The sequence below is a fragment of the Dunckerocampus dactyliophorus genome, chromosome 13 (assembly GCF_027744805.1).
Source record: "Dunckerocampus dactyliophorus isolate RoL2022-P2 chromosome 13, RoL_Ddac_1.1, whole genome shotgun sequence".
NCBI lineage: Eukaryota > Metazoa > Chordata > Actinopteri > Syngnathiformes > Syngnathidae > Dunckerocampus > Dunckerocampus dactyliophorus.
Window position 1 is genome coordinate 4,557,958 of NC_072831.1, and position 12,533 is coordinate 4,570,490.

The 12,533-nt window shown below is 43.7% G+C and overlaps 1 protein-coding gene across 1 annotated transcript in view; it reads left to right on the top strand.

Annotated features, from left to right (window-relative positions):
• Positions 1 to 12,533, top strand: part of LOC129192432 (cGMP-dependent protein kinase 2) — a 33,474-nt gene that overhangs the window by 17,904 nt on the left and 3,037 nt on the right. Inside the window, exons 13-17 of the mRNA XM_054796468.1 lie at positions 3,809 to 3,945; positions 7,798 to 7,887; positions 8,697 to 8,838; positions 10,728 to 10,891; positions 11,491 to 11,613. Coding sequence (XP_054652443.1) covers positions 3,809 to 3,945; positions 7,798 to 7,887; positions 8,697 to 8,838; positions 10,728 to 10,891; positions 11,491 to 11,613 — 656 coding nt within the window. The remainder of the gene's footprint in view (positions 1 to 3,808; positions 3,946 to 7,797; positions 7,888 to 8,696; positions 8,839 to 10,727; positions 10,892 to 11,490; positions 11,614 to 12,533) is intronic.

Here is a 12,533-nt window from a genome sequence, read left to right on the forward strand (position 1 = left end):
GCTCGTAGTTCGTCCATCTTGTTTTCAAGAGAGCGGACGTTGGCTAGCAGCAGGCTTGGTAGCGGTGGCCTAGTCGCTCTAGCTTTTAGCCTAGCATGCAGGCTGGCCCGCTTGCCTCGTTTATACCTCGGATGCTTTGCTCGCCGGGTATTCAGCTCACCAGGCCCGCAGGCTGCTGCGTTCTCCCGGCGCAGAAGAAAGCCAAAATCTGAGAGGCTAAATGAAAGTTCATGGTGAACCCTGACGATGTTTAAAAGTGTCTCTCTGTTGTAATGTACTGCGTGAGTGTGTTGAATGTCCAAAATGAACAATAAAATAGCAAAAAATAGAAAGAGTGTCACAGAGACGTCTGCCACGGAGGGCGTCATCTTTGATCATGTGATCATGATCATGATCATTTTCTGAAAGCGACGAATATTTGATGTCCCGCTTCAGGCTTCAGGCTTCCCTCTCTGTTCTTGCAGGTGTTCGGGATCATCAGAATAACATCGCAATGAAACGTGGTGTGTCTATTGCGCACGTAGCACCCCCAGATAAGGACATGCGCCCCCAGCCACGTCTTGAGCCAGAGCACGGGGCTGCTGTATTAATTAGGCAGCGTCTAATCAAATGTAACCACAGAAAAAATACATTGTCACACACAAACTATGTATTTTGACTTTATTTTTCCATCATGATTGTGTAAATATTTTCTAGAGTTTCCGAAATGGTTTGGTTTCTGATTGATGGCCCACCTCCCGTTTCCTCCAGATCCCTCCGGTGCAGTCCAATCTTTTTTTTTAGTCTATTTTAAGTCAAAACACTTCTTTTTAACCTCTGCGGTGGTGCGTTTCTCCGTGGAAACAGCATTTATGTTTCCTGCAATGGTGCTCCATGCCGACTCTTTTTGGATGGCCTGATGACCGGTGGATACACGTGAAAATAAGGTGGTCTTGTGTTCGCTCACTCCTTGTAAAAGCACCTCTATTTCAGTAGAATTGAACTTTTTCTTTCGTTTGTTGTCCATCTGCTCCTCAGTCTTGCCCTTGCGCGTTGCCATCTCCGCCTCCAGCTGCCTGTTGCGCACGGCACATTTTTTATTTTATATAGGAAATAATAGGCGGTGACCTATGCAAATTAGGGCTCACATGCACGGGCATCGCAGTTGGCATTCATCAACCTAAGAACAGCGGTGCGAACGATTATCCCTACTTAAGAACGTATCGTGAATGTGGAGCAGTTTCCAACCCGCGCCTTCTTAAGTACACTTCTTAAGAAGACTTTTAAGAAGATGTTCGTGAATGAGGCCCATTGTTTGTACACGGTACGCATTGCGACCCTTGAATACGCTTGTAGGCTTCGCTACTCTCAGGTACGCATGTTGTTGCAATTGGCCGGTTTCAGTTCACATGCACCACCAAAAAAAATCTCGAGCTGAGACGACGCTGACAGTTAAAGCTGTGATTGTGTTGTGGTTGACCACGGCCTATTCCTAGTCCAAAATATGCATATTGAAGCAGATGTTGCGTATTTTGCCTAAATTAAGCATTTTCAGCTGCGATTGGCTGGCGACCAGTCCAGGGTGTACCCCGACCTCCCCCCTGTGAGGGTAAGCAGCATAGAAGATGGGTGGCATAAAAATGGGTAAATGAGCTAAGATAGGTGATTAGCATGTTGGCCACACAGTCAGGAGATCAGGAAGACTTTGGTTCGAATCTCCGCTTGAGCATCTCTGTGTGGAGTTTGCATGTTCTCCCCGTGTGTGCGTGGGTTTTCTCTTCTAAATTGTCCACAGGTGTGAACATGAGCGTGAATGGTTGTTTGTCTATATGTGACCTGGCGACCAGTCCAGGGTGTACCCCGCCTCCCGCTCGAAGTCAGCTGGGATAGGCTCCAGCATACCCCGCGACCCTAATTAGAATAAGCGGCATAGAAAATGGATGGATAGAGCTAAAATACAAATTCAAGGCATTCAGAAGAGGCATTCAAAGACGTGATATGTAGTATTCCACACTGGTCACTAGGTGTCAGTAATGTTACCGTAATGTTTGGTGAGACACACAAGCACCAGACTGAAGGCAAGTTTGAATTATTAGCATTACAGGCACAATAATCCCAAATTAAAAGAAAACACGTTCTACTTTTATAGCGATAGCTCACGGCAAGCTGAAACTAAACTCTGACCCTTTGTGGCCTGTGGCTGATTTTGTTCATGGCCCGCGGCACGCGGTACAAATAAAAGTTAACCCCGCCCCCACCAAAAAAACAGACAAAAATAGAACAGAAGGCATAACGTAACGAGAAAAAGCTGAAATGCCGATATTAATAACTAATAATAAGACAAAGCTTTCTCTTTAAACAAATACAGTAGAAAGATGAATGATTTCAGGATGCTTTACTGTTAGCATGACACAGGACTGATGGTGCCCCAAACAATCAGAAAGAGAAAATGGCTTCATCTCAGTCCTCAGGAGTGCAACACCTGTACCTTTTGCAGAATACCAGTCTGTCACTCAGAGAAGTGCCCTTCTTGACACCGGGCCATTTTCCAAAAGCTTTTTCCTCACTGTGCGTGCAGATGCATTCACGCCTGCCTGCTACCGTTCCTGAACAAGCGCTGCACTGGTGGTGCCGCGATCTTGCGGCTAAACCAACTTTCTGAGACGCTTGTTGGACTTTCTTTGGCACCCCGAAGCCTTCTTCAGAACTATTGGAGCTCTCTCCTTGAAATCCTTAATGATCTGATGAATGGTTGGTTTAGGTGCAACATCCTTGCCTGTGAGCCCTTTTTGTGCTCAGCAATGATGACTGCACATCTTTGGTGTTGAGCGTGTGATCCAAGATGGCGGAATAAACAAGCACTGCTATCAACTAGGGGTGTCACAAGACCTTGTGTCTCAGGATCTCGCGAGACTAAAATGTGACAAGATTTCTCATTCAGTGTCGTGCGACAATATGAAATGAATTAATCACACAATAAATGAAAATACATTTCATATTTAAAATATATAACATATATATTCAAATATATATATTGCCATGTGCGTGTTTGTTTTCCTTGTGTCTCGCCTCCAAAAAGCCAGGAAGAGACTTCACTCTGGTCATTGGTTTCGGCACCCATAACCCTAACCCTTAAATGTAAACCTAACCCAACCCTACCTAACCCCTAACCCCTAAGGCCAAACCGCTAACACTAACCCCAACCCTAAACCCCTTACCCTAGCCCTAACTCACCTTAACCCCAACCCTAACCCCACCTTGTCTATAGAGCCACAGCATGAACGGTGAGAGCCCTTTTGTCAGTCAAACAGTCTCTTTGTCTCAGTGGGTGGAAGTGGGGCTGGTAGCATAGACACGGAGTGCAGAAGAGTGTAACGTCCTAGAAATTCAATTAGCAGATTGCGATATATTGTCATATTTTTTGAACTGTACTTTTCTTAAAAGTAATGCTAAAACCTCATCTCGTCTTGTTCTCGTAGACCCCGTCTCATGTATCGTCTCGTCTTGTGAACCGAGTGTCTCGTGACACCCCCACTATCAACACACCAAAGGGTAAAATACAAAAGTTTGCTCTGCACAATATTGTGTGATAAATGAGAGAGTGTACAAGAACTGCAAAGGTTTGGCAAATCACACGAAACCGGAGGTTTGATTGTAAACCTACGATAACAGATCTGGACATATCAATCATATCTTTGTAAGGGGGTCAACTTACACATCAGCAGGGTATCAAAAACGTATTTCCCCAACTGTATATTCAGGTGAGGTGAAGCATTGGCTGTAAATTGTCTTTGGAAGATTTTGAGAGGTGGTTCCTTGTGTGTCGCAGGTGAAACTTAAGGATGAGGACACCACATTTGCTCTAAAATGCATTAAGAAAAAGCACGTTGTGGACACCAGGCAGCAAGAACACATTTACTCCGAGAAGAATATCCTTCTGCAAAGCAACTCAGCCTTCATCATCAGGTGGGTGTGCTAAGATTGTGTTCTAAGCTCTGGGAGGAGATGCAATATGTATTATTATTGGGATTGTAGTATGTAGTATTATTTGAACACACATGCTGATGAATAACAGAACCAGAGAATCAGCACAGTGAAAAGTTACTGAAAGCAGAGGAACTGATCGCTGCCCTGTAGACTTCTCTACGGGGTTGCTAAGGAGCGTGCTACAGAATGCTTCTGCCTCAAATCCCACCGTCATGCTAAAATTTATCTGGACTATTACTTTAAAGAACAAAAGGCTTAAGTAAGCAGCCTTTCAGGTAGATAAGTTCAGCCAAAATGCTGTGTCAACCCTTCAACTTTCCCACACTCTTCTCGCACAGCATCTAGGTTAGCTTGAAGTGAAATAGTCATAGCCATAGCTAAAAAAAAAAAAGCTGAAACCATCCTAAAATAGAAATAAAATGTTCAAACGAGGACTTAGTAATGAGTAGCTGCACCATTCTTGTTAATCAGCTTAAAAATGGGTGTGGGCATGCTTGATGCCAGTGTTTCCAGGAGGCTAGTGGGAATGTTGCTCCAAGTGGTGAAGATGGCTTCACGGAAGGCATCCACTGTCTGGAACTGATGTCCATTTTTGTAAACCTCCCTTGCCATCCATCCCTAAATGTTCTCCATTGGAATTAGATCAGGGGAACATGCGGGATGGTCTGACGTTATTGACTGACGTTATTCTGAGAGAAGTCCTTTGTCAGACGGGCATCGTGAAGTGCAGCGTAGTCCTGTTAAAAAAGCCAGTCATTACCACACAGACGAGGGCCTTCAGTCCTGAGGGATGCCCCCTGCCACATCTCCACATAACAAGCTGCCGTTTGACGCCCCTGCACAACCTGAAGCGCCATTGTTCCATTAAAGGACAAAGTACCCCAGATATGATCGTGCCCCCTCCACTGTGGAAAACATCTCAGGTGGGATCTCCTTGTCATGCTAGTAGCATTGGAAGCCATCTGGACTGTCAAGGTTACATTTGATCTCATCCGAATTGTCAATGTCAGCGTCCATGTTTTGTGCTCTCATGCAAATTCCAAATGGGCAATTTTGTGGCCTTTGAAGACGTTTTCCCTTCTTAAAGCCCTTCTCTTGCAGATGCCGTCTGATGGTCATTGGACTGCACTTTTTGTGTCTGCTTGTTCCATAACCCTCAGGGTGTTTGAAGAAGTTTCAAACCACTGTCTTACTGCATCCAACCTCCACAGCAACGGCCTCTGCAGCTCAACAATCCCACCGCATTCAAAGAGAAAAAGCTTTTTTGCCTTTGCCATCAAGAGATCATGAAAACATCGAATCCACATTTTTGCAAAGATTTTGACTTTTAAAGGCTATCGCCGTTTGATCAGCTGATGAACAGCCTATTTCACTTTGATGCTTGTTCGCAATAAGTTGCTTCCTTTTGCATTTTTTCAACTCTAATTAGAACCTTCTTAAGATCCATCAGTACAAAATGTCAATCTTGCAATTTTGCAACCGGTCTTAAAATTTCGATCAGGAATGTATATATGACAGATTTTTTGTCACTCCTTCCCTGAATTGAAAGACTATTGAGAAGCTGATAACATTTATCTCTACAAACCACTGTATGACTTGCTGGCACCAGCAGACCTAACAACCTTGAGGAAACTGTATGTGTACACACCATGGGGTGTCCTAATTTTGTAATGGCATGTGTGGCGCACCCTGTGCATTGTGGTCAAAAAGCATTGGAAGGCATGCTAGCATACATGCAATACAGAAATCTCAAAGTTTTCTAATCAATAGAGAAATGGTCAGTGACTTGGTGCAATTAGCTAAGTGTCGTCTGCGCCCTTGCAAAGACATTTTGCTTGATGTCGGCCGTGTTTTTCCACGGATGTGTTTTGTCAGTAAAGGTAAAGGTCTTAATAAAGCAAATTATCAATAAAATCAAATCCCACTAGCAAAAGGCGATGATGCTGGCAAAAAGCCACAAAAGAAACACCATGGAAGCAGAAGATCCCAACAGGTCAACAATGCAGATGAGCTGGCCGGATGGCAGAGAAGCAACTGGGCTAAACTTGCATGAAAGAGACGCTTAACTTGCATAAAGCATGTCTCACTTTTTGGGAGAAACATATGAGAAACATTTTTAGACAGGTGAGAATCTCAAATGTGTCTTCTGAGCTGTAGAAGAGCGAGCTATGAGCAGTTAAATTTTCCTCTGGGTCGTCCATCGTCCATCACCCGACCGCGACTTTCCGTGAAGTACTGTAGGATTCAATATTAATAAACGGAATATTTTTCTAGTTAGCGCATAGAAAACCTGTTCATGACTTTGTAAATGCAGTTGTTAGCATTATTAGGCGTCGAACAAAGAACCAGCATCTCACAGCTGCAAGCTGTCTTAATGGAAAGGGAAGCAATCAGCCTCAGGAGCGCCCGGTTACCCCGCCTCCAGCCAGAGCAGCGACATCTGCAAAGCAAAAAAAACACAGGCCAGGAGAAGGCAGCACCGAAACAAGTACAAAATAGGAAGGCAAATGTGGAACATGACGTGTGTGTTCCAAACTCCACGGTGATTCTTGACGTGACCTATGGGGTCAAACGTAAGGGTTTAATCATAGCGCCACCATGTGGTGTGTTTGTCATAAAGGTAATAGCACAGGCAACACAGCAGAGGTGCGTGTTTTAACAAATGTTCACACGAATACGCATTTTTTAAAAAAAGGCATATTTACGACCTCTCGTACGAACGTAGGGTGTCCTTAATAACAGCTTTTGCAAAACTCAGGACAGAGTAGAGATTTTCAAAAAAATCCAAGCAAGTGTGTGCGTGTGCGTGCGTGTGTGTGTGTGTGTGTGTGTGTGTGTGTGTGTGTGTGTGTGTGTGTGCCACTGAACTCTATACTACTGGAAAGGGCGTCCCTGCTGACCACATGAAGCCATTGGTCGGCCATCTTGCTTCACCCAAAAAAGCACACACGCATACAAATACATGTATGTTCATTCACTACATTTATTATGTTTCGGTATAAAAATTAACAGAGAGTAAAAAAATTAAAACAGAGTAAACTTACTAGACCCAAATGGCAAAATTTCCCTCCAGTTGAAGTTTTTTCCCCCTACTCTATGGTGTGAAATTACAATGCATAACAACTCAGTTTCAGTGTTCACAAGGTATTTGTTATGATAAGGATCTACGTAGTATCAAAGCTAAATGCTAGCATACCTTTAGAAGATGATCAGGAAAGTCAAATATTGTTGGAACTGCCTTGTGTCCTAATCGAACAGTCTGGCCGGTCCTGTCCAAGTTCTCCTCGGTGAAATGACTTGAACAGAGTTGCGATCTGGCTGCAGGAATCCACCTGTCTCTCCGCATATTTACTACCCATTGCTTTAGAAGTTGAGCATTTACATTTACTGTAAAGTATCTATTTTTTAACCATTTTGATTATTTATAAGCATTTACCTACCTGTGAAATGTAAGTCCCTTCTCGCCATTTTCACGATTTGTGCAATTATTAGCAGCACAAGACGGCATCTCCAACTCCTCTTACTTCTGAGGCTTTCTTGTTTTGGGTGACACAACATGGCGACTTCTACACTTCCTGTGGCTTCAAGCCTCCAATGCGCAGCAAGCGATCGGGGCCATTCCAGTTTTAGAGTTCAGGGAATGTGTGTTTTTGAAAATATCTGTGTTCGTGGGGACATGGCCTTAGCTCCGGAGTAGAAGAGTTGCACCATGGACTGTCTAATTTTTCAATTTCAATTCCTGTGTATGACAGGATTTGAATGTCAAATGTAAACACTACAATATAAATTATGATTATGATGATGAAGAGACTTTCTTTGTGTCCACTTTAGGTTATTTCGAACATTTCGAGACAACAAATGTGTCTATATGCTGTTGGAGGTGTGTCTCGGTGGAGAATTGTGGACGGTGCTGCGGGACATGTGAGTCACGTGTCCTGAAATGTGACAAAGAAGTGGATTTTTGTTGTCATCCCATCCCTCTCCCACAAAAAAAAAAATCCTGTCCCATAACAATCAATGATTCTCGTTGATCGCGGTTAATTGTTGACAGATTGAATGGTTTTCTATGCTCGAACTATGAAAATTGAATATTTTCATAGTTAGGGCATAGAAAACCTGTTTATGACTTTCTAAATATGACTTTTACCATGATTACAGCCCTGCAGACATGAAATAACACCCCAATAGTCACCTTTACGCTCATTGCCCACATTGCCCAACTGTAATGCACAGCCTGCAGGATCACTGCACAAGACACAAGAGATGGCCGCCACTTTAAACATAGCAGGCTAGCGGGCAAGTTATCCTCAAATGTGTTTATTCTAAACTTAAGAAAGGGTGGGGAAGAAGGACAAAGTCACGCCGCTGACATAACCGAAAAAGCCCGTTTGTGCAAACACTGGAAGCTCGTTTGTTGTTATGAATTCCTTTAAAACGGTTAGACGAAAACTGAAACGTACAAAAATTTATGATGTTTTTAATTATGTGTTACTACAGGGGTGTTTTTTCATGTCTAGAAGGTCGTAAACAGGTTTTCTATGAAAATATTCCATTTATAAATCAGGAATCCTACTTCATGATTTGAAATAGATTTGTTCACTGGAGTGAACAATGTTTTCACTCCAGTGAAAATGAAAAGAATCAGCCTCACTGTTCTCATACTTTGGGAGGTGTGCACAGTATGTAACACATGTACTACTGTATTCTGTATCTGTATTCTCTCCTACTAGGAATTATTTCGATGAGCCCACAGCCAGGTTTTGTACTGGTTGTGTCTTAGAGGCCTTTGATTATCTCCACACCATGGGTGTCGTCTACAGAGACCTCAAACCTGAAAACCTTCTCCTTGACGCAAAAGGTTATGTCAAGATGGTAAGTCAGTACTTTCAAGTTGAATGTTTCAATGTCAATGGAAGTAGTCGTAGATGTAGTCAGTATTTACTCAGGCTGCAATGGTACAGCTAACCCTCGGTATGCAGGCTACTGTTTCGGTACCTTTTTTGTGTTTAAAGAGAACAACTTTTTTTCCCAAAATTCTCAATGATTTTTTATTCTTATTATTTTTGAAATATTTTTTTAATCACATGAACTTGCAATCAATCAACTGACAGGCAATTCTCCAATAAATACAATTCCAAAATAAAAACTAGAGCTATCAATCGATTCAAATATTTAATCGTGATTAATTGCGTTTTGTCCACACAACTCATAATTCATCACAGTTAATTGCAGATCAAAATAAGTTTTCATGTATGTGGCCCTCTGAAAGATCTTTTTAAAGTTTTTAATACACTACACTTTATCGACAACTGGATCATTTGTTTGCTTTATGCATTTTTTTGGTTATTAAACATTCTGGTTTTTTTTAAAACACAAAATGGACCTCAATGTATAAAAAACTAACACAATGTACAACAAGTAGACTTTGGCAAGGTAAACTGCCCATTACTCCAATATCCATTCATCCATCCGTCTTCTTCCGCTCATCCGAGGTCGGGTTGCAGGGGCAGCAGACAAAGCAGGGAAACCCAGACTTCCTTCTTCATCCAGCTCATCTCTGCCATTCCCTCGGTGGTGTCCCCGGCCAGCTAAGAGACATAGTCTCTCTAACGTGTCCAGGGCCTTCCCCCGAGGCCTCCTACTGGTCGGACGTGCCTTGCACACCTCCCCAGTGAAATGTCCGGGAGGCATCCTGACCAGATGCCCAAGCCACCTCACCTGGCTCCTCTCATTGCGGAGTTTCTCCTGGATGACAGTTCTTCCCACCTTATCTCCACGGGAGAGCCCAGCCACCCTACAGAGAAAAGTCATTTTGGTCACTTGTACCTGCGATCTTGTCCTTTCGGTCGCTACCCACGGCTTCATCGAGCCGTGACCTTCGACTCTCACTGGATCGGTTCGCAGCCAAGTGTGAAACGGCTGGGATGGACATCAGCACCTTCAAATCTGAGTCCATGGTCCTCACTCGGAAAGGGGTTGAGTGCCATCTCCAGGTCAGGGATGAGATCTGCCCCAATTGGAAGAGTTTAAGTACCTCTGTGTCTCGTTCATGAGTGAACAGGCGGATTGGTGCAGCGTCGGCAGTGATGCGGACTCTGCATCGGTCTGTTGTGGTGCTGGTTCCCTCTGAAGTTTCCCCATGAATTTATCTTGCCTATTAGTAAAGTATCTATCTATTGTTCTATCTCTCTCTCTCTCTCTCTATCAGAAGAGGTGACGAATAGCAGCTCATAATCTAAATTTTAGCTCGCAGGTTCAATGCAAAAATCAGCCGAGATACGGCTCGTATCTAAAAAAGTTGGGACACTCGTATGCCAAGGTACCCAGCAGTGCCCCAGCAGTGTAGGTCAGTATACTGTACTATAAGCTATTTTGTTATAGGTGACATAGCAAATGTCTCTAATAATGTGTCTCATTGGAAAGAAAAATGAACAATCCAAGAGCCAGGGGGGCACAAAGCGCCAGGTCCAAGTCACCCCATGTATCGCCGACACAGATGAGTGGGGTTGCACGGCAGTTGTCGTCTATACTCTCCGATATATGCTCTATCCTATACTCTGCGGACGAATACCTCATCTTTTCGTCAGAGTTTAGACAGACTGTGGCACATTACGTCGCGGGTAGGGCTTTTCGCCAGCCTGGAGAGGGACACGAGTGCAGAACACACAGTACAAAATGTACCGTCAATAAGGGAGGACTGTCCCGAGCCTCGTATTTACCATTCCATCACAGTGTATTTTTATGTTTCTGTATTTCCACAGGCAGACTTTGGCTTTGCTAAAAAAATTGGTCTTGGAAAGAAGACTTGGACATTCTGTGGGACCCCAGAGTATGTGGCCCCAGAAGTCATCATGAACAAGGGTCATGACTTTGGAGCTGATTGCTGGTCTCTGGGAATCCTCATATTTGAACTCCTAACTGGCAAGTAAGCCAGTCAATTATCTTTTTGTGTGTGCTTTCTGTAAGCCACCTGTTAATGTACGCTGTTGTTTCATCCACGCCTTTACACACAAGAGATGGCGGAGCCACGCAAAGATCTATACAAAGAAATAACTGGAGAAGCAGTCGGAGAGCGCAGACCTCCACCAAGCGCCACGGTTCCCCTCATATTGTGATTCACACCAAAATAATAACCTTACATTTTTTGGATCAGTCTTTGATATTATGTAGAACCTGTTGGAAACTTGTCCAGTATTTTTCTTCCAAATGCTCTGACCATTTTTTGTGCCGAAAATGGTCCTACCTCGCAGTGTTCCCTAAACCTTCAACAAATCAACAGCAAACAACAATCGCAATAGTAAAACAACAAACCTTCAACCCTTTCATCATCATGACTTTATTCACTTGAAATGTGAACGATGGTTCCGCAAGTTTGTGTGCAACCGTGTGACTTTAAAACATCATGATTGGTGGATAAACAACTAAGAAATGTTCAATAAATCAATCGCATCATTTATTAAAATGAGAAGAATGGTGCAATTTTTTCAGTGAATAGAAAGTATGTTATTTTTTTCCCCTCTGCAGTCCACCCTTTTCTGGCTCCGACCCCATAAAGATCTACACGGTGGTCCTCCATGGCATTGAAAAAGTAGACTTCCCAAAGAGAATAGGCAAGCGCCCAGATGACCTCATCAGGAGACTGTGCAAGTATGGCCCCGCATAGGGTAATAACGGCTAGCGATATGAAAACGTGAAACAGTGTTTAACCAGCAGGTTGTCGGTATTAACATCCACCCAGTGGTTCTCAACTGGTTTCACCACTCAATCAAGCAAAACTTCTTAACTATCTTATATTTGCCGCTTCATCACCCCAGTGTGGACAGCAAGCGCCGAACTATGGCTGCAATTGCTGTGGCTGGCTGCCGGCCTGTGCCGGAACACCTCGACCCACCTTGAGTCTTTGAGTTCTTATGTTGTAAAGTGTGCTTATTGGTGCCTATGTTGCTAAGGGTTTTTTTTCCAGTCCCACACTGGACTCCCCCATAGGAACATAATTTGGAGTTGACTTTTTTTTCTCCTCCCCTCTCCTCGTTCTTCCTTTTCCTCTGCCCCTTTTATCGCCCAGTCATCCTGTCCTGTCATATTGTATGGTATGTTGTACTGTATATGTATGGACGGGTGATTGCACAATTTCCCTTCTGTATAAGTGACGAGTAACGGTCTTTCTGATTCTGATTCTGCTATTTAAAGGGCCTGTTTGTAACAATTACACAGCTGTGTACAGGGCGCTTACTTTCTAACACTAGATTGCCATGAAACTGTACCTGAGAGTCTTCATTGTAGGCGGAATTCCCCACCCAACAGAGCTGCAGCGGTGAGATGCTCGTCTCTTTATAGGGCGCTCTTCTCCAGCAGATATAAAGGCGATCAAGCTGTGCGTCGGACGGACGGCACGTTAAATCCACATTTGATGTCCTTCCCCTGCCGCTCAAGCTTGGCCAAGTCACCTACTGTATAACATGGCACGCAACTCGTGGTGCACTAGCGAGCAAATAGCACAGACGCGAAGTTCAGGGACGTCGACATAATACAGTTTTGTTTTTTTTTGTCAAGACCAGCGGCCCACA